This window comes from Hesperophylax consimilis, chromosome 20 (genome assembly GCF_061612785.1).
Source record: "Hesperophylax consimilis isolate HC1 chromosome 20, BYU_Hcon_1.0, whole genome shotgun sequence".
Taxonomy (NCBI): Eukaryota; Metazoa; Arthropoda; class Insecta; order Trichoptera; family Limnephilidae; genus Hesperophylax; species Hesperophylax consimilis.
Window position 1 is genome coordinate 1,571,603 of NC_142855.1, and position 21,685 is coordinate 1,593,287.

The window sequence follows — 21,685 nt, forward strand, 5'->3', positions numbered from 1 at the left end:
TTGAACGTCATTATTACCCTGGACGTTTTTCAAAAACAAGTTGGGAAACTAGGAAAATTGGCGGCTTCCAATGTGCAATGTTTTGCACTCTATTTATATACCTCAATTAACAACTTTACGAAATATAAAAATACAAATATCAAATAAGTAATTTCTCAGTCTATTATATTTGTGTTAGGTCTATTGTGTCATTTACGGAACTTCTAAATGTTGACTTGAGGTAAATGGGGGTCCGCTCGTATGTACCCCCATTTGAATCTCGTGGACCCCCAAATTTTTTTCTAGCTGACATGGATCCCCAGCGTGCCGGTATCGACCCCTGGGGGTCCATATAGACCACTTTGGGAACCTCTGCTCTAGATTGTCATTATGTCGCTTGCAAATATGTTTATTTTATCTGAGAAAAAGAATCATTCCACGTCAAATGTCATAATTCAGATTTTCACTGTATTTATGGGATATCGTTTCAGATAACATTCTCTGAATATAAGTTGATATCTTATATGGCGGGCCAGATTGAACTTCTTCTCCTCCTTTCCCTAAAAGACCCTCCAAACTGCATCCCCAAAGATGGCATGGGTCTGATAAAAAAAAATAATCCTCGAGGCTTTCTGTGTGGAGATTTTTTTTTTATGTGACACCTCACAAGAGCGTCCCTGCCTGTGCAGTGTACAGACATGGGAACTATGTCACCACCCGGTTGGGCGGCGTTGTGAGGCGGAATAAGGTAGGGGCTGTAGGAAGGGATTTGTTAATGCGGGCCTTGAAGAGGCTCGGATTATAGGGGGGAGGAAAAACAGATGCCGGTAGCTCGTTCCACATACGAGCCGACTTACACAAAAACGAGTCGCAAAAACGGCCCGTTCTCATGAAGCCAACGTCAACCGTGAACGGGTGTTCAGTTCGTGTCCGTCGAGTTTCACGCACGTGCACCGGTGCATCAGGAATCAATGCTGCTAGCTCCTTGGAGCAGGCTCCATTGAAATACCTGTAGAACAGACACAGCATGCCTACATTGCGTCTATGCATTAGAGAAGGCAATCGGTCTGTTAACAACGGATTGTCAATCAGACGGATCGCTCTCCTTTGCACAGATTCAAGCAGGTTTATTAAGTATTTTGGGGCACCAGCCCAAAGGTGGCTTCCAAATTCAATAGTTGGGCGGACTTGAGACTTGTACAGGGTCAGCAGCTGGTCACTGTTGAAGAATCTCCTAGCCCTGTACAAGACGCCCAACTTCTTGGAAGCCTGATTTACTCGGGCTTCTATGGATCCCCGATACTTGAGCTGGTCTGATATAGTAACTCCAAGCATTTCAATGGAGTCTTAATATGTATTTCAGTTTACATATAATTATTTCTAGTGTACTCTGACTACTTTGTTGCTTCCCTGTAAGCTCTATAAAAAAAAATCCGCCCCACCCCCCCCTAGCTGGGAAACTACATAGAATTGATAAATAAAAAAGACTTTCAAAAACGGAATTATGATACACATTTGACTTTGAATTTTGTGACACATTTTTTGACCGATAAAATGAACACACACTTAAACTTGGTAATAACGAGCACGAGGGTAGAGACTAAATTTGCTCCTTATAGCTGTTAATCATTTTATCCAAATAGATTATTACCTATTAAAATGTAAATTAGAAAAATACACTGTTGTTACTCAAATTATATAATTTATTCTTCTAATGGCTTCTTGTGGTATTCAATTCTTCACTTTTACCGCAGGTTGGCTTAGAATCAGCTCAAAACTTCAACCTGAACCTATCAGATGATTTGTACTATGAACTTCTATCGTATGTCGGGGGGGTCAGAGAGGGACATCTACGTCTGCGAGCCAGTCCTCAGGACTTCATCAATCCCGCCGGGGAATGAATGGAGCGGGCATTCGTTGACCACGTTGTTCGGTGGTCTGCTCCGCACCACATTCACACATCGCCGACTCTTTAAGGCCCCATCTGTTCATCATGTGGGCACAGCGGCTATGGGAGCACCTTAGCCTATTGATGGCCGACCAGGTTTTGCGAGGCAATGAGCATCCTTGTATGAGATGGGCATTTCCCACGTTGGCTGTTTGCCACTCAAGTTTCCACCTATCTTCTGGGGCAGGAGGTAATGGGAGGAGCCTCTCTCCTTCCGCCCAGAAGGGCTTTCGGGACTTCAAGCGACATGCCGGGTGGGAGACGACATCTTCGTGCAAAGGTATTGCGCTTTTTTGCAACGCCTTTTTGTATTCCCTCAGCGTTGCAATTTCTCGCTTGATGTTTGGCGGGGTTATGTTTGCAAGTACACTTTTTCATCTCCATAAATGTTCTACTAATATCAGACAAAATGCGTTTATATTCAGAGCCTGTAGTATATTTAATAAGGATTTTAATGATATGGACATATTCACATGTAATTTAAGAACCTTTAAAAGATATGTAATAACCAAAATTAAATAATTTTAAATATTCTACTGGAAGTTATCATGTTGTTGCTTTGAATCCTTTCCAGTTACTTACCTTCCAATTTATACTCATGTGTTCAATTTAGTTGTAGGTATACATTTATTATATTGTTATTATTGCTATTGTGTAGTGCTTTTATTGAAATTGCTGTGTTGAAATTTTACAATACATTATGTTTTGAATTTTAGCTGGTTATTAGTACATCAATTAACTTTAAATTTTTATTTATTTGTGTTCTTACATCTTCTATTATTTTTTATTTATTATTTACAATATTGTATTTTTTGTAAATCTCTCAGGCCACGGGTACAGAACCCTTTTTTTTAAATATTTTTTATTATTATTATAATTTTATCTTTATTATTTAGTTTATTCCATAAACATATGAATATTAGTAGACCTGCCCTAAGTGATTAAAAGCGTATTATCCCCACTCCCCATACCGGTTCCATTGGAGCCGGCTGTGCTCGCGTATGGCCTCAAGTGAAATTTGAAAACGTGACGTCATCATTCTTGTGCGAACTATGGTCGAGGCATCATCGGTTCATTTTACGAAATACCACAGCAAAATGGTTGCTTGTGATATGAAAACTTGTAAAAATAGATGTGAAAAAGAGAATAAACCCAATTGTCGTATTACATTCCATAAGTAAGCATTATTTTACTTTATTTTAAGCTTATTCACACCGTATTATATGGATCAGTTTTAGAAACATATACTATCACATCACAATGTAGCGATTCTCAAGTGTGCTCGTCGTTGTTTACTGGGGTAAGTAAATTATGAAACATTTGTAAAAGTGTCTTAACTAAATACTCTGAAACTAACTACGACTCTGCAAACAGAAGAAATTTACTTTGCCGAATTTGGACTTCGCAAATTAGTTCATAACGTGGCGAGTAATTTGCGCTCCCATGTAAAAATGTCTATTCATTCAAAAGCAGATTTTACTTTTAAGAAGTAAATGGTGATATTATAATGCGAGATGCCTATTTACTGTCAGATTGATTAATTGACGAATCACAGTCAGCTTAACCCCCTTCGTTCTTCAACAGTTGATTTTACCCCTCGCCATTTTTTTTATTTTTTTTTTATTGTTGATACATTTTTTTTACAATATTTCATATTTCAATTTAGTAATGTTGGCCTCACTGGGTTGTTTACCCGTGCTGAGGCTAGTGATGTATAAATTCCCGGGAATTTATTTCTGGGGAATATTCCCAGGAATATTCCCGGGAATATTCCCCTGGACGGGAAATTTTGGGAATTTTGATTTAAACAACTTAATACCTCAAAAAGAATAATATTTATTAAATAAAAAATAAAATATACACACATATGGTACATATAGAGCAGGATAGATCCATAAAAACTATTCCCATATATATAGGAATAGGATCCAAGAGAAAAATAACAAAAAAACACCGATCAAAATTATTTTAAAGTGAGTAGTATCTCTATATAATTGTATACTGTACAGTATTAGTAGCCTATATACACTCTATGCTAGTAAACGGTACATAAAAAAAATCAATCGTAAAACTGTAAAAATGACACAACTTCACAGATCGGTACTGTTCATCTGATGATACCGATTGGACACTGACACTATCAACTTCGCTTCCACTTTCACCTTCATATTCTACTTCTTCTTCTTCTTCATCTGACCCGGACGAAGTTGTTGCCAACTCAGAATTATCTACGTTTTCTTCTTCCTCAGCACAGTCAATTGGATGTTTGCATTTGCGAGTACCAGATAAGTTTGAAACGTTATGATGCGAAGCAATCTGCTCATCCGTGGAAGAAAGGGTTTTCGTGGGAGCAACTTGAGAGCCTCTTTCAGAGGAAAGAAGTTTCCAATTGTGTGCCACAAATGTTATTTTCCCTGCTCCTTGAGTTGTTAGACGATTCCTCCGTGTTGTATGAATGCGACTAAACGTGCTAAAAGATCTCTCAGTGGCTGCTGAAGTAATGGGAGCAGTCAATATTCTTATGGCAACCTGTGACAAATCAGAACATCCGCACATCCCCTTCCACCAGGTCACTGGCGTGATTTTATTGACACACTTCCATAGGAATGCCTTGCTCCATGATTCACAAAAACATTTGCACTATCAACAGTCTCCATATGACTTGCTACTTGGTCAATGAATTCAAGTGCTTCAAGTTGCTGTGCGTGGCTTAGCAGATGTCCTTGGGAACCTGGATCTAGTAGGGCAGCAGCCAGATATATTGGAGCAATAGCAAATTCTTTGCGCTGCGCCGCCTTTTCCAGTATTTGCTTCTCTTCGGCATGTGACAGTAGAGACGTTGAAATAGTTTTACTTAGACTGCTCTCAAAATCCTCAAAAGCATACAATGCTTTGTGTGTTAGTGGATCGTCTCCCTCTAGCTGTGTAATCCAGGAAACAATCGGTCGCAGAACATCGTCTAATGATGTCACTCTTTTCCAGTAAACATCATCGTCCAACAGGCTGTTCTTCATATCACGAAGTAAAGATGAGGCAGCTTCGTTTATTGCAAATGTTTGCAGGCTTACTTTACATGCTAACACTCAATAAGGCATCCAAGAGAAGTGTAGAAACCATTTTATTAAAAATAAAATAAATTCCCCGTTTTCGGGAATTTATTTCAGGTCGGGGAATATTCCCGGGAATATTCCTGTTCCCGGGAATATTCCCCGGGGAATATTCCCGGGTCTACATCACTAGCTGAGGCCCCCATTTTATTATTTAAGAATTTATACATTTAAAAAAAAATAAAAGAAAAACAACATTAAAATAAAGATAAATTTAAAATAAAAAATAAAGATTAAAAATTAAAATATAATTATAACACTAAAAGAAAAATATCAAAAGAGAATGTAAATCGGCATTTATAATGATATATGTGTTTGTGCGTGTTGCGTGTTTTATATTTTTTTTTTTTGTGTTGCGTGTATATGTTTTATTCTTTTATGTTATAGTATTTTGGTAATATTATTGTTATTAGATATTTGGCATTATCTTCTCGTCTATTAATTCCTATGTCTGTGGTTTATTCTTATATATGTAAATAATCTGTTGATTTTCCCAAATAAATAAAATAAAGTACGTGGAGCCGAGGGTATTATGAACAAAGGGGGCTTTTTGAGAATGGTGGTCAATCGTCTGGACCTCGACCTCCTTCGGCGAGCAGCTTGTGGTCTCTTGAGCCTCTTCGGAGACCTACCTCTCCATCTTCTGGGCTTTGTCACCACATCTGGTCCTGGCTCTTGTTCTTCTACTGGCTGAACATTGGTGTTTTCACCTTCTCCTTTCGTATTCTTTATCATAGTTCATATCGCTTTCGTGCTTCTCAAAACAATCCAACGCATTGCAATTATCATCACCTAGTTCAAGGCTTTCAAGAAGAATATTGTCTATCTTATTATAACTAGCTTGTGCGTACTGTACCTACCGCTTGTAAAATCGCACTTGTCATAAACAACTAGCTTGCCGGATTGTGCTGGTTTTCGGCTGTAAATATTTAGTTGTCACAAACCAGTGATGCACAACCTGCGGCCGTCTTCTTATGGCCCACTTGGCTACAGAGAAAAATCTAAAAGTTTGGGGTAATTCTTAAAAACCCTGTCTGAGAACAGTTTTTATAGAGTTTTGCTTAATTTACGCTGCATTTCCTAAATGGAACCAATTTTGAAGAACCGGTTTGTATTCAACAGAAATCTTAGCTATTGAATTTCCTCCCCCTCAACGAATGCCTCCCCTCTGCTGCAATGGTTGTGCATCACTATCATGTACAACTGTAGGTACTCATAACTAGGTACCTACATTTAAAAAAAAAATATTAAAAAAAAAAACATAAACACCAATTTTTTCATTTTTCAAAAGAAGCAAACACCATGTGACTTGACATTAACCTCTCAGACAAACACTTTTATTTACTTTGTGTTCCTTTGCGAACTGTCAAAACGTGAAAATTTTTGTGTTATTCACGAGTTTTGTTAAAAGCTTCATAACTCACATTTTGGGAAACGTAGCCTCATTCTAAAAAATGTTTTGGAAAGATTATGACATTCACTATCGTATTGTTTTGTTATACGTAAATATTTGCGTTTCTAAATATACATTTTCTGAAAACGTCAAAAATATGTAAAAATCGCTGACCATTATTTCAAAGCTGTGAAAAATGTACTTTTTTCTGAGTATCATAAAGAAATAACACTTTATATATTGAAGAAATATAATTAAAACTATTAGTCACCTCAAAATATTAACCGTCCAAACTAAAATATTTTTAATAAATTATTTAGAAACGCAATAAATTATGAACGAACAAGATGACAGATCCAAACGACTTAGATAATGCACCTCTATATTCCATAGATATTGTTGAATACAGACGCGTAGCGTTATTCATTATCGATACTCTGTTTTTTAAATCATGGCAATCCGTATACTAGTGATGGAAATAAATCAATTTTTGTAAAATCTCGCGCGTTTACGTGAAAAGACGTTCTAATGTCTTGACCGCTATTATCATATTTACGTCTTTTGACGTTCTAATGTTCTGAGTGGTTAAGAAATATACATTATTTATTGTATAAATATTTGTTTTAACATAAATTGAAAATGTCCACTGACTTGGTATAATTGTTTCCCTCCATTAGTATTCTGGGCAACGAGGAATACATATGGTAGTTAGTCCCAGAATTTCTGCACTGAAATAAATCCTGACTTCTAGTATTACGTTGTGGAATTATCAATTCTAGCAATACCGGACTATCAACTAAATCATTTAGAATTTTATATAGAAATACCAAGTCAGCAATTCTTCTGTCTGACAATTTGAGCATATTCATATAATTTAACAGAGTGTTGTAGTTCAACATAATTGCTGGAAAACCATAGACATATGAATATTAGTAGACCTGCCCTAAGTGATTAAAAGCCTATTATCCCCACTCCCCATACCGGTTCCATTGGAGCCGGCTGGGCTCGCGTATGGCCTCAAGTGAAATTTGAAAACGTGACGTCATCATTCTTGTGCGAACTATGGTCGAGGCATCATCGGTTCATTTTACGAAATAACACGGCAAAATGTTGACTTGTGATATGAAAACTTGTAAAAATAGATGTGAAAAAGAGAATAAACCCAATTGTGGTATTACATTCCATATATAAGCATTATTTTACTTTATTTTAAGCATATTCACATCGTATAATATGAATCAGTTGTTACTATCACATCGAGAAACGTCTGGACGCGAAACACAAAGCTGGTTGGTTGCTGGGAAGTAAATTATGAACATTTATAAAAGTATCTTAACTAAATACTTAAACGAAATATTCGACTCTGAAAATAGAACCGAATTTTTTTGCCGAATTTGGACTTCGCAAATTTGTTCATAACGTGGCGAGTAATTTGCGCTCCCATGTAAAAATGTCTATTTATTCAAAAGCAGATTTTACTTTTAAGAAGTAAATGGTGATATTATAATGCGAGATGCCTATTTACTGTCAGATTGATTTATTGACGAATCACAGTCAGCTTAACCCCCTTCGTTCTTCAACAGTTGATTTTACCCCTCGCCATTATCTTCTCGTCTATTAATTCCTATGTCTGTGTGGAAAACCCATTTTAAAATTTATAAAACATAAGAATTTGTTTTGTATTCTTCCAACAGCTTGTACATGTATATTATAATGTGGGTTACAGACAGGAGAATTGTACTTAAATAAATGAAATGAAAATACAGGGTTTTCCAATAAGAGGTGTTATTTTGACATTCAAAGAAACTTTTACGTAAAAGATCAATGGTTTCATTGCTTGTGTGGCACGTAGCGCCGTCTTGTTGAAAGTAAACGTTGTCCAAATCAATACCATCCAATTCCGGACATAAGGAATCATTAATCATCTCTCGATAGTGCAATCCATTCACCGTAACTGTTGCTCCAGCCTCATTTTCGAAAAAGTAAGGTCCAATGACTCCGCCGGACCATAAATCGCACCAAACAGTCACACGTTGAGGATAGAGAGGCTTTTCAACAATAACTCTTGGGTTTTCCGAGCCCCAGATGCTACAATTTTGCTTGTTGACGAAGCCACCGAGGTGGAAATGGGCCTCATCACTCAAAATGATTTGCATTTGATTCACACAAGTGAATTTTAATAATTTCAATGCGTTTTTAAAGCGTGTATCGTTCCATTTTTATTAATGGCGTAGTTTCTAATTGTCAAATGTCAAAAAATGACAGCTTTAAAAGTAACATCTACCGAAATAGCAGGCTATTCAAAATAACACCTCTCATTGGAAAACCATGTACTTGGTTTTAAATCACTTTATAGATATATTTTCTCTGTCTACCGGTTTCGGCTACCGAAACAGTGAAAATAAATCATTAAAGTGACCTAAAACCAAGTATTTTCTTTTCATTTGTTTAGACAGGGTGTATCGGCACGTACCCGACAAACTTTAACCAGCTATTCCTTAGCACATTTGGAGTAAAAAATGTTACGTGCACTTTGCTGTCCGGTAACATTTTTTTTCAATTAAACAACAAAAAATAATAAAAAAATCCACACTCCTTCACTGTCATTGGCATTGTTTCTCGTGTTCAACAGCTGTTGTTAGAGCGAGGGCTCTTTCTGACACACTAAATAATAATAGTTAAAAATGAGACGAATGGTGCCGTGCCGTTTCGTTGTGATTGTAAAAGCGCGTCAGTGTAGGTAAGTATGTACATTATTCAACGAAACAATTAATGAAAAATGGGTTTTCAAACTTTGACAAAGGATAAAACATTGGTGACATGTGGTGAAAATATGAATACTAAATTATTTATTAAAAAAAAAATGTTTCCGGACAGCAAAGTGCCTATAACATTTTTTACTCCAAATGTGCTAAGGAATAGCTTGTTAAAGTTTGTCAGGTAGTGCCAATACACCCTGTATAAACATATTTATTGGTTTTTAAAACAAAATTGACGTTGATTTGTGATACAAAGGAAGACATAAAAAGGTAACAAATTTTTCCGATGGATAGCAATGGTTCACGTAGCCGACAATCTAGAACAGGTACAGCCAAAACAATATGTATTCGTTCCTAACGGGATAGGAAATTCCCGCTCCTTTGGTTCATCTCCGTCTACAGGTGTTTGTGGTCTGTGAGGAATATTTTTAACGTTATCCTTTGGGCCGTGCATAAGAACCTTGTCTTATAAACATTCATTAACCATTAAAAATAATAATATAGGAAACTACAAAAGTAAAGTTAATGTAATGTTTTTAATATATAACTAGGGCTAAATTCGTGATTGTTTTCCGTTCTCAGGACCAGTTCGTACAGCAGCATCTCCGACTCCACCATGTCGCTGAACATCATCACCGTGTCTCTGAACATGGACACGGTCAACTTCCTGGGCATCAGCATCGTGGGGCAGTCCAACCGCGGCGGAGACGGTGGCATCTACGTGGGATCCATCATGAAGGGTGGCGCCGTAGCTCTCGATGGCCGCATCGAGCCCGGAGACATGATCCTGCAGGTATAACAAGACTGGTCAAGTGAATAAGAACACAACTACTCCTGGCTCTATTCTACCGACATTCTCTCGGTTATGCTCGGAAGGTTCCGTCACCTACAGCATATACTGTTCTGTCTCCCGGCCCGACCTCATCTATCCTACCGGGGAATTTTATTATTTTTTTTTTTTTTATAATAACTCCACACAGGAGGCCCTGAAGAAAATAATTTCTCTCAGGGCCTATGTCATCTTTGGGGATGCTGTGTGGAGGGTCTTTTTGTGGAGAGGAAGGAGTGAACATGGGTCTTGAAGAGTCCCATGTTGTAGGAGGGAGGAAACGCAGAGGCCGGCAGTTCGTTCCACAGCCGAGCTGTTGAACTTAAGAACGAATCGTAGAAGCGACCCGTTCTCATGTGACAAGTGTCAACTGTGTACAAATGTTGGGCGCGCGTTTGGCGTGTATCCCGACTACGCACCGGTGCCGAAGGGATCAATGACGCTAGTTCCTCAGAGCATCTTCCATTGTAATACCGATAGAACAAGGACAGCATACCTACCTGACGCCTGTGCTCTAAAGATTGCAGTCCGTTTGTTAAGATTGGGGAATCTATCAAACGGACCGCCCGTTTCTGCACAGAGTGAAGGGTTTTTTTCAGGTATTTCGGGGCTCCAGACCAGAGATGGCTGCCAAATTCGACAGTAGGGCGCACTTGCGATTTGTACAGGGTCAGCAGTTGTGTACTATTAAAGTATCTGCGGGCCCTGTACAGTACGCCCAGCTTCTGAGAGGCCAAATTTACTCTGGCTTCGATGGAGCCCCCGTACCTGAGCTGGTCACTTATAGTTACACCAAGCATATCAATGGAAGTCCTGTTCGGAAGATTGCTTTCGTTGAAGGAGACTAGGTTATCATTTAGATCCCTTTTAGACGTAATCAGACAGGATTGGGTCTTTGAAACATGGGGAATGGATGCAGCGGGTGCTGGTTGAGCACATGTTTGGTGGTCTACACCGCACCGCATTCACACATCGCCGATTCTAAAGTATGCATCTGTGGGAGAATCTTATCCTATTGATGGTGGACCAGAGTTTACGAAGCAGACTGTTTCAATCGACTCCAAATGTGATGTTGTATATAGATTCACCAGTTTCCCGCTTGTACCGCTAGTTTCCATGTATATGTGATTGAATGACCTTTGCTTGTTTGTTTGCAGGTTAACGATGTAAACTTTGAAAACATGAGCAACGACGAGGCGGTCAGAGTGTTGAGAGAAGTGGTGCAGAAGCCCGGCCCCATCAAGCTGGTGGTGGCCAAGTGCTGGGACCCCAACCCAAAGGGCTACTTCACCATCCCGCGCACCGAGCCCGTGCGCCCCATCGACCCCGGTACGTCTCACTCACTGTAATGTATGTACCAACAGGGACAGCGGTATGCCATCACTAAATCCTGCCGTGTCTCCACGTAATCGCAATAGGCGAATCAACAGTGGTCAACTATGGTTGGAGATGGTGAACATGTAGTAAGGAAGGAATATACAAGTTAACTGAAGTCAAGCCACAGAAGTTTCTTATGCTAAAGTTCATTGGAAATGAAGTTTTAATATCTTAAAATTAATTTGGTGTTAAAGGAAGGGGAGAGGAAGAGGAAGATAGGAAGAGGATAGGAGATGCTCCCGATACATTCCATACTCTCGTATTAATAATCGATCGTACGCATTACTTCATATCGATATTTCTTTAGGTTATTACCAAAAATGTCAATGCTGTAAAATTTTGTATTATATTGTGCACATATACGAGGAATTTGGGAATTTTTTCGAATGTTTGTTCTACACGAGGGTAGATAAAATAAATCAGATTGTCGGGTTGATCTAGACGGAATATGAAGATTTATTAAATTGGTAAGTTCTGGTGAGTCCAGACCATTATTTAGGATTTTAAACAATAAGATTTGATCAAAAATTAGACGTCGTGTTTGTTGGAGGGAGTTAAAATTATGAAATTTAATGGATTCGGTATAATTTGAGAAGTGTAAGTTTAGTTTATAATTTATGTGTTTAAATTTTTTTTTTTTGAATTTTTTCTATTCTTTCGATATGGGCTTGGTATAAAGGAGTCCAGATCGGTGTACAGTGTTCCAGGTGCGGGCGAATATATGAGGTGTAAAGGGAATATAGAGTGTTTATGTTGTGGAAGGGTTTTGCTATGCGAATTATAAATCCCAGCATTTTATTGGCTTTGTTAATGATGTCATCAGTGTGTTGGATAAAGTTTAATTTAACATCCAGTGTTACCCCAAGGTCCCTGATATATTTTACTTCATTGATGTGTGTGCCGTTTAGTGTGTAAACAAAGGATATTTTATTTTTATTACGTGTAAATGTTAATGTTCTTCAAAGATGTTGATGGTTGTTTTCACACACAAGCTTCCATAACATCCAGGTTAGATACGAAAGACACTGAGAGAACTGAATATATTCACTGCACAGGCCTTCTATCCTGAGTTGATATCACTAACAGCACTGAATACAAATAGATGTTCATCAAACAGGCTCCACGAATAAACTGCTTTGACAGTCACTTTTATTGTTGTACATGTCACACAAACGTGGGTACAGTCGGATAATGACAGGTACTTGTAGGTAAAATAGGATGGGAAGAATTGCAAGGACAATGTTAATGGAAGATTAATAGTTGCGTAGTAGTTTAGCGGGTTTAAATGTGAATATATAAAAACAAAAAAAAAAAAAAATAAAAAAAAAAATGGAAAAAAAAAAAAAAAAAAAAAAAAAAAAAAAACGTTCCCCATACACTCCTCTCTAGGTTTATTCTCTGTACACGCCCAAATCATCTGAACGTCTCGTTAATTCTGTCTCTCCTTAGCATTTTTGCAAATGGTACAAAAGTTTCGACAATATGGTTGTGAGGTTTTCACCATTTATATGAAAATATCCACAATATTCCAGGTGCTTGGGTGGCACACACGGCCGCACTGCGCGAGCTGTCCGCTCCGGCGCCCCCCCCGCCCGCCCTGCCGCCCCCGCACGGCGAGCAGCTCCTGCACGTGTCGATGGACGTGGGGAGCGTGGTGCGCGCCATGCTGCGCCCCGACAGCGGCCTGGAGATCAGAGACCGCATGTGGCTGAAGATCACCATACCGAATGCGTTCATCGGGGCCGACGTGGTGGAGTGGGTGCTGGCGCGCGTGGCCGGCGTGGCGGACCGACGCGATGCGCGCAAGTACGCGTCGCACATGCTCAAGGTGACACAATGATTCAATTACTCTAGTTTTTTTTTTTTTATTTTTTATTTTAGCGACTATATAAAATAATTGTTACATACAAAATATAATGGTGAAATTAAGTATAAAATATTGTATTTCTTAGTCCTCCTCACTAGGGGGTCCTGTGCCGAGGCGGACTAAAGTTATTTAAATATGGTTTATTTGTCTTCTATGTCGTTTTTAGTGTCTTCTATGTCGTTTTTAGTGTCTTCTATATCGTTTTTAGTGTTTTCATTAGGGTTTTTTCACTGACCTCTTTCAGCCATATTTTTATTAATGATTTGTATTCATTAGGATTTTTTATTAGTTTTATGTCTTGGGGAAGGATGTTATGGAGTTTTGTTGCAAAGTATGTATAGTTTCTTTGTCCGAATGTGGTTTTATAACTTGGAATATTTTTTATATCATTTTTGTTCGATCTAGTGTTATGCATACACAGTCTAGTAGAGGATTTGTTATTTTTGAAGAGCTTCAATAATATATTTTTGGCATATATTTGCTGTACATTTGGTACGTCAAAGGAATTGAATATTTCAATTGAAGGCGTTCTAATTGGTACTTTCAATATGGTCTTTATGATTCCTTTTTGAATCGTATTCAGGTTGTGTAGGTACGTATGTGTAGCAGATCCCCATCCTATGATTCCATATTCAATTCGAGAATGACATAATGCGTAGTAGACCTTTTTCATATCCTTTTTATTTAATACGTTTCTTAGATTTTTAAAGAAATATATAAGGCTTGTGAGTTTTTCCGTAATACCTTTGATGTGTAGGTCCCATCTAAGATTTTCGTCGATTATTACTCCAAGATATTTTATGTTTTGTGTTTTTACTTGGTTTATACCAGGTTACTTGGTTATTAGTTACTTAGTTACTTGGTTTATACCAGGAGATCTAGCACGGACGATCGATTAATGAATGGGGGTGAACTAACTAAGCTCTTAGAACTGAAAGAAATAGTATGCACGATACATATACTTCATTAATTCATCTAAGAAGCGATTAACACAAAGTTTGCGGAGGGTTTTTTAATCAATTTACGCCTTAAAGCGGGCAATTTTTATCAGGTTCGCAAGCGAAATTACCTTTCATGTAAAATAGCTATAACTTCTTATTCCATATCTTTTATTATGATCTGGTCACAAGTTTTTATATTTTTGTATAAAAAATTATGATATTCAAGTTTAAATTTAAAAAATTGATTAAATTTAAAAAATTGATTAAATTTAAAAAATTGATTAAATTAAAAAAGATGATTAAATTTAAAAACTTGATTAAATTTAAAAAAATGATTATAATAAAAAAATTGATTAAATTTAAAAAATTGATTCAATTTAAAAAATTGATTAAATTTAAAAAATTGATTAAATTTAATAAAATGAGTGAATTGATAATTGCTTGAAATTGTTCTTTGGAAAAAAGTCCGGGGATGCGCCGCTGTAACTTCATACAATTCTCCGTCACTCTCATCATTACCCCAGTCCATTTTTATTGGGTATTTTTTATGAAAAAAATAACCCTTCATTATGAAAACATTATGTAACAAATTACTTTTTAACACACAAATTTTAACACAAAAATAAGCAATAATTAGCTGCCTGAAATATCAATACAAATTGAAAACATCTCCCGAGTAAAAATAAATGCTGCCAACGGGAATTGAACCCGTGCCTTCTGGTGCTCTGTACCACTGAGCTACGTCGGCTTATTTTCAACCCACCAACTAATTCAATATGTACTAGTAACTCAATCAACAATAATTACTGCTTTCTGTATTTAATCAGATGTTTGATCAGAAGGTGCTGGTTCAATTCCCGTTGGCGGCATTTATTTTCAATTTGTATTGATATTTCAGGCGACTAATTATTGCTTATAATTATTTGTTATCCTTTGTGCTATGCATAAAACCTTGTCTTATAAACATTAGTTTCTCATTAAACACTAGGAAGCTTTAACGGAATCTATCGAGAAACCTAATAAACAACCTTCATCAACACCAAAATCTACAATTGCCGCCTCATCATACGCCAGTGTGAACTTACCACCTACAACCACAGATGGCACTAGTAATCTGACAATCGATCTATTTTTAACTGAATTCGCAAATTTCAAAGACTCAGTTAATGAATCTGTTGGAAAAAAATACGATGCAATCCTGCTCCAAAATAATGAAATATTAAAAACCATTCAAAACATATCTCAACAGCAAGAAGATTTAAAATATCGAATAAATAATTTGGAAAAACTACATGAACAAGTAAACTCAGCCTTAAATTCAAGACTTGAAGACTTAGAAAAAAAAAACGAAAAAAATAAAGAAAATGAAATAAAAATTTGTCTCTTGACAGAACGAAATGAAGACCTAGAAAAAAGAATAATAGCGATCGAGATTGACCAAGAAAACAGGAACAGACGAATCAACAATACTTGTTTGGAACTTCGAGGGCTTCCAGAATTCAAAGAGGAAACATCACAAACCTTAAAAGACATTATATTCAACACCAGTAAAATAGTAGACTGCCAACTAAATACAAATGATATTTATAATATATATAGAGTATCACAAAGAAACAAAAATATTCCTCCAACAGTTAAACCTAGGTCAGTGGTAATTAATTTTAATTCAATACCGTTAAAAGAGGAGCTCCTTAATGCTATAAAAAAATATAACAGGTCTTGCGAAAAGATTGGAGACAAACTAAACACGGGAACAATCGGATTGTCTGGCCCCATTACACCCATATACGTCTCAGAACTCCTCACGTCTAAAGGCAAACGGCTTTGGTATCTAGCTCGCCAACGTGCGACGGAATGTAAATATAGGTACGTCTGGACGAAAGCAGGTCTAATCTACATGAAAAAAGATGACTCTTCTCGACCTATATTAATAGACTCAGAACACGCTATACCGAAGCTCTGACTACCTGCTCTTTATTCTGATTATCGTGATAAAACTACTGACTACCGCTTTATATCGCCATTTCATACTCTATTACATAACAGCACTATATTATATGAACACCTAGGTTTTTGCATAACTCCAATTTGTACTGGAACAATTTTAATCCTAATTTTAATTTTAATCTTTATTCTCTCTAGAATGGTAACTACACTTATTATAAGATTATTATTTGATTTATTAGTAATATTACTAATAATTCGGCAAAAGAGAACTCTAATCAACATATCTTATATAACCCAGATATTACTTATTTTTCATACTTATACTACTTTTTACTGTCTTTTGAAAGAGAAAATGCCACACACTAACTACATACGTTATTTATTTCCTGGATTTTATTTCAGATATTATTTCTTACTCATATATATTTTATTTTTCCTAATTACATCATTTTGTTTACAGTTTTGTCGCTACATATTTCGTACTACAAGTATTTATATGATAATAAAATACTGTTTTAAAACTTTACCCAGAAAACAACAATTAATTTTTGAATTCTAATGGTAATAAACGATCTTCAACATGAAATCGATAGTATCTTAGTGCCAAATACTGAAATAATTTTTGAAAACATTAACAAAATTATGCAATTTAATTGGGAATCTAATAGGATTAATATTGTTCATCAAAATATTAGAACGATGGGAAACTTGGATGATTTTCTTATATTTTTGGAAGAAATAAAAGCTGTGGTAAAGTTCCATATACTAATTCTCACTGAATGCAGGTTAAATGATTCATACATAGCCAAACAAATTTCAGGCTATAACGAATACCATACAACATCGCATATTAACCAAAATAGCGGAGTAGTAGTATATATCGACAACACATTAAATTCCTTAGTACAAGAAATAAACATCAATCAGTGTAATTGTTTAAAAATCAACATTAATGAAAATTTAGGTATCCTAGCTATCTACCGATCACCATCGTTCAATGACATCCAAGATTTCCTGGAAAATCTTATTGGTGAGTTAAAAAAAACTAAGGATTATGCACAATATGTACTGATCGGGGACATGAATATAAATACTATAGGAGAAGTATTGCATAGGCAGTCCGACGACTACTTATGTGCTATGGCTGAAAGTAACTTTATTTCCAATATTAATTCTCCAACTAGGGTACAAGGTAGCTCAAGCTCATGTTTGGATCATATATATACCAGAAATATAACAAATTCAAATGCATTTGTAATACATAATACAATCACTGATCATTACACCACTGCAATCAGTATCCCAAACTCAACACCCAAAAAACATAAAATTAATCACAAACAGATTATCGATTATGAGGCTTTATTAAATGATCTTAATAATAAAAATTGGAAATATGTTTATAAAGAGACTGAAGTTAACAATGCTCTAAACTATTTTATTAATGAAATCGATACATTCATAACAAAACACACAATAACTAAACGCATTCCATATAGTAAAATACATCTCACACCATGGATTACCAACGGCATTGTTAAATCTATACACAAAAGAAATCACCTTCATAAAATAGCTAAACGAGACCCATTGAACGATACTAAACAGCAAAACTATTACCGATACCGTAATATTTGCAAAACCGTTATTCGCAAATGTAAAGAGCGTTATTATAAATTCTTACTTGATAAGGATAATTCCAGCAAAAACATGTGGAATGTTGTCAGAGACATAACTAAAAGTAAAAGAAATACCAATGCATCTGTAACTGAATTAAATACCGGAAATTTGATTATAACTGACAATCAATCAATTGCATGTCATACTAATCAATATTTTGCATCTGTTGGATCAAATCTAGCAAAAAATTTTTTATTAGAAACCCAGAAAACGGAAGACTCTTTAGCATCGACAATTGAAACAAAGGAACAATCTTTTTCATTTAATATTAAACCAACTACTGTAGAAGAGGTCTTAAAAATAATCAACAGCCTTAATACTACACATGCAAAGGGTCCAGATAGTCTAAATACACAAATACTAAAAAAAATTAAAAATCAGATTTCTGCTCCGCTATCATATATTTACAACTTAAGTTTTGCATCAGGAATATTTCCTGATCACTTCAAAAAATCAATAATTGTCCCAATTCACAAAAGTGGACCTAAATCTCTTGTAGAAAACTATAGGCCAATATCACTATTAAGCGCGATATCCAAAGTCATTGAAAAGCTTTTCAAAACTAGGTTAAACGAATATGTGGAGAAACATAACATTCTAAGTCCTAACCAATACGGCTTTCGGTCGGGTAAGGGAACGGATGATGCCATCGCATGTCTCACTGAAACTATTGCAGGGAATATGAACCGTGGCAAGAAAACTATTGCCCTTTTCCTGGACCTGGCCAAGGCATTTGACACTATATCTCATAAAATTCTTTTACAGAGACTTAGAAACATAGGAATAAAGGAAAAAGCTTTTCAATGGATAGAAAGTTATATATCTAATAGATTTCAACAAACCAGAATTAACGAAGCTATTAGCACTTCACTAAAATACACTTTTGGGGTACCACAAGGAAGTACACTTGGGCCCCTTCTCTTTATTATATACATAAACGAACTTTGTAACCAACACATTGGTGGCAAAATTATCACGTTCGCTGACGATACAGTTATTTTGTTTGAAGGAGATGATTGGAAAGAAACACACCACCTTGCGAACACAGGTATAAACAGAGTAAAACAGTGGCTGGACAGTAATTTGCTTACACTAAACATACAAAAAACAAAATATCTCACATTTAGCGCTACCCTTGCAGGTCAACCCAAAACACCTCATCACCTCACAATACATAATATTAAGTGTAGCCTTGGAAATAATAACCATACTTGTAAATGCGAAACCCTTGAATGTGTTAAATCTGTTAAATATTTAGGTATAATAGTGGATAACCATCTTAAATGGAAACAACAAATTGAAAACACAGCTAATAAAGTGCGCAAGCTTATTTATATATTTATAGCATTGCGGGAAATTATAAAAACTCAAGACATTAAAAAAATATACTACGGGCTCTGTAACTCAGTCATAACCTACGGTTGCATTGGATGGGGTGGAACAGGATTAACAATATTATACCCGCTACTGAAGGCACAGAAATCCATTCTACGCGTCATTATGAAGAAACCCTTCAGATACTCGAGCGACGCTCTCTTCAAGGAGTTTAATGTGCTTGATGTTCGACAGTGTTACATAAAAAAAATAACAATCTGCGTCCACAAAAATAAAAACAAAACGATAACAGTCGATCATAATCATCAAACCAGAAGTAAGAGCAGAAACGACCTTTCTATTCCAACTAGTAATACTGCGGCTTATCAAAAAGTTTTCTCATACCTGGGACCAAAAATATACAACAAAATCCCCTATCAATTTAAACTGTGTGAATTATCAGCCTTCGGTACTAAAATTACTAAATGGTTATTAGACTTAGGTAGGACAGATTCCGAAAAATTATTAAAAAACGTAGTCTGAGTTGATTTCTTCGATTTTGTATTTTGTATTTACCTAAAAAATATTTTTTTATTTTTCTTTCTTACATTGATATATTATATTTTTATTTTATATTTTACATGTACCTATCTGGATTTTATTGTTTATTACTGCTAAATTGTATTTTCCTAAAAAAATATTTTCTTTTTTACATTTATATGTTATATTTTAATTTTATTTTTATATTTTACATGTACCTACCTGGAATTATGTACACTCAACCTGCCAATTTGACTGTCCTAAAACGGGAAACTTCCTAGTTGGACAGTCAAAGCTTCCTTTTATATTTGTATATCTTGTATGTAATAAATGTAAAAATAAATAAATAAATAAATAAATGTAGGCAGAAACGAAAATAGAAAATGTTTTGAACTAAACAATATCGCTATAACACTGAAGAAATGTAAAAATTAAAAAAACTAAATGTTTATCTTACAGCTATTGCATTTCAACAGGCCCTAATTCATGTTGTAACAATGTAATTATTGCATCAAAATATTTACTAAGCAAAAGTAATAGATAATTATCAAATATGAGATGACAAACCCACGATTGCGGCAACATTGTAACAGATTAGGTTTACTATCAGTGTACTGGACAGCAGGTGGATGTACATACATAATTATTCAAATAATTAAGGAAATGAATTTTTACTGTTATCACGCATTTAACGTCGCCGAATCTCTTTTGAAGCTTATCACCGGACACGTATCATGTGTCAAATGGGATTTAATCGTAGTAATTAAAATTTAGTTATTTTTCTTGGTTCCTTAATGCTCTCATGCATCCTGTTTAGAGATAAGAATAATTGCTGTACATTAACACGTGTTGAATTCGAACTCTATAAATATGCAAACAACTGGCCCAACCAGTCAGTTGTCCGACGACATTCGCAAGTTGTGTTTCTTTGAAAATCCTTACCCAAGGTACCCCCGAGAGGAAACCGGCATTTACAGTCGATGTCACTGGCGTAGGTGTCCAGTACAATCAGAAAGGATTGCATCGTTAAAGAATAAAAGAAAGATGAAGTTAACAACATTTATTAAATAACAATTAGAAACACGCGACTCTCAAATTAGCATGGATTACAATATCTCAAGGTGCGTGCGGCGAAACGAAGATCGCTAGCACGGTTCAAAGAATATTGTCCGACCTGTTTCTCAAAAGGGCGCCATACAGATCTTATAAAGGTTTACAAGATAACCAGCGATTACAACAGCCATCAAAGTCTCCCGTAATGTCTGTCCTCTGGAGCAGTCGCTCGAATCCTTCCCGTTGTCCTGTCTTGGCTCCAAGGCCGCCCGTTTGGTACTGCTTGACCGGAGCTTCTCCGACGGGCTGCTCTGCGATCAACCATAGACCGAGAGTCCCATAGAGGAAAGCGGTCTGCAGATAGAGTTGTGTAAAGAATTACCATAAATGCGAAAGTGAACTGCTACAACGTCTCACGAGAGCTGACCTAATGTCTGTCCTCTGGAGCAGTCGCTCCAATCCTTCCCGTTGTCCTGTCTTGGCTCCAAGGCCGCCCGTTTGGTACTGCTTGACCGGAGCTCCTCTGACGCGCTGCTCTGCGATCAACCATAGACCGAGAGTCCCATAGAGGAATGCGGTCTACAGATGGAGTTGTGTAAAGAATTACCATAAATGCGAAAGTGAACTGCTACAACTTCTCACGAGAGCTGACGCCTAATTTCTACTTCACAGAGTAACTACATCATACAACGCGTTTCTTCCTCTCCCGCGCTTTACCGATGTCGTCGCTCTAGTTCGTTTTTGTCCAACAGAACAGTTGTTCTCCGAAAGCATTTATTTATAAGAAAATATATATTTTTGATGTGTTTTCAAGACGCAGTTTGTCAAAGTCCAGTAACAACATTCCGAGCGTGTTTATCCAACACTTTGTCCTACATCCAAATTAAAAACGTGTTTTCTGCGTAATTTTAAACATTTGCAACGAATTTTACTTAAAAATAATAATTTCTA

General features: G+C 36.3%; 1 protein-coding gene across 1 annotated transcript in view; it reads left to right on the top strand.

Moving 5' to 3' along the window:
* dsh (Segment polarity protein dishevelled) overlaps positions 1-21,685 on the top strand; it is a 43,118-nt gene that overhangs the window by 14,364 nt on the left and 7,069 nt on the right. The window contains exons 4-6 of the mRNA XM_089643732.1: positions 9,769-9,979; positions 11,173-11,344; positions 12,925-13,220. Coding sequence (XP_089499858.1) covers positions 9,769-9,979; positions 11,173-11,344; positions 12,925-13,220 — 679 coding nt within the window. The remainder of the gene's footprint in view (positions 1-9,768; positions 9,980-11,172; positions 11,345-12,924; positions 13,221-21,685) is intronic.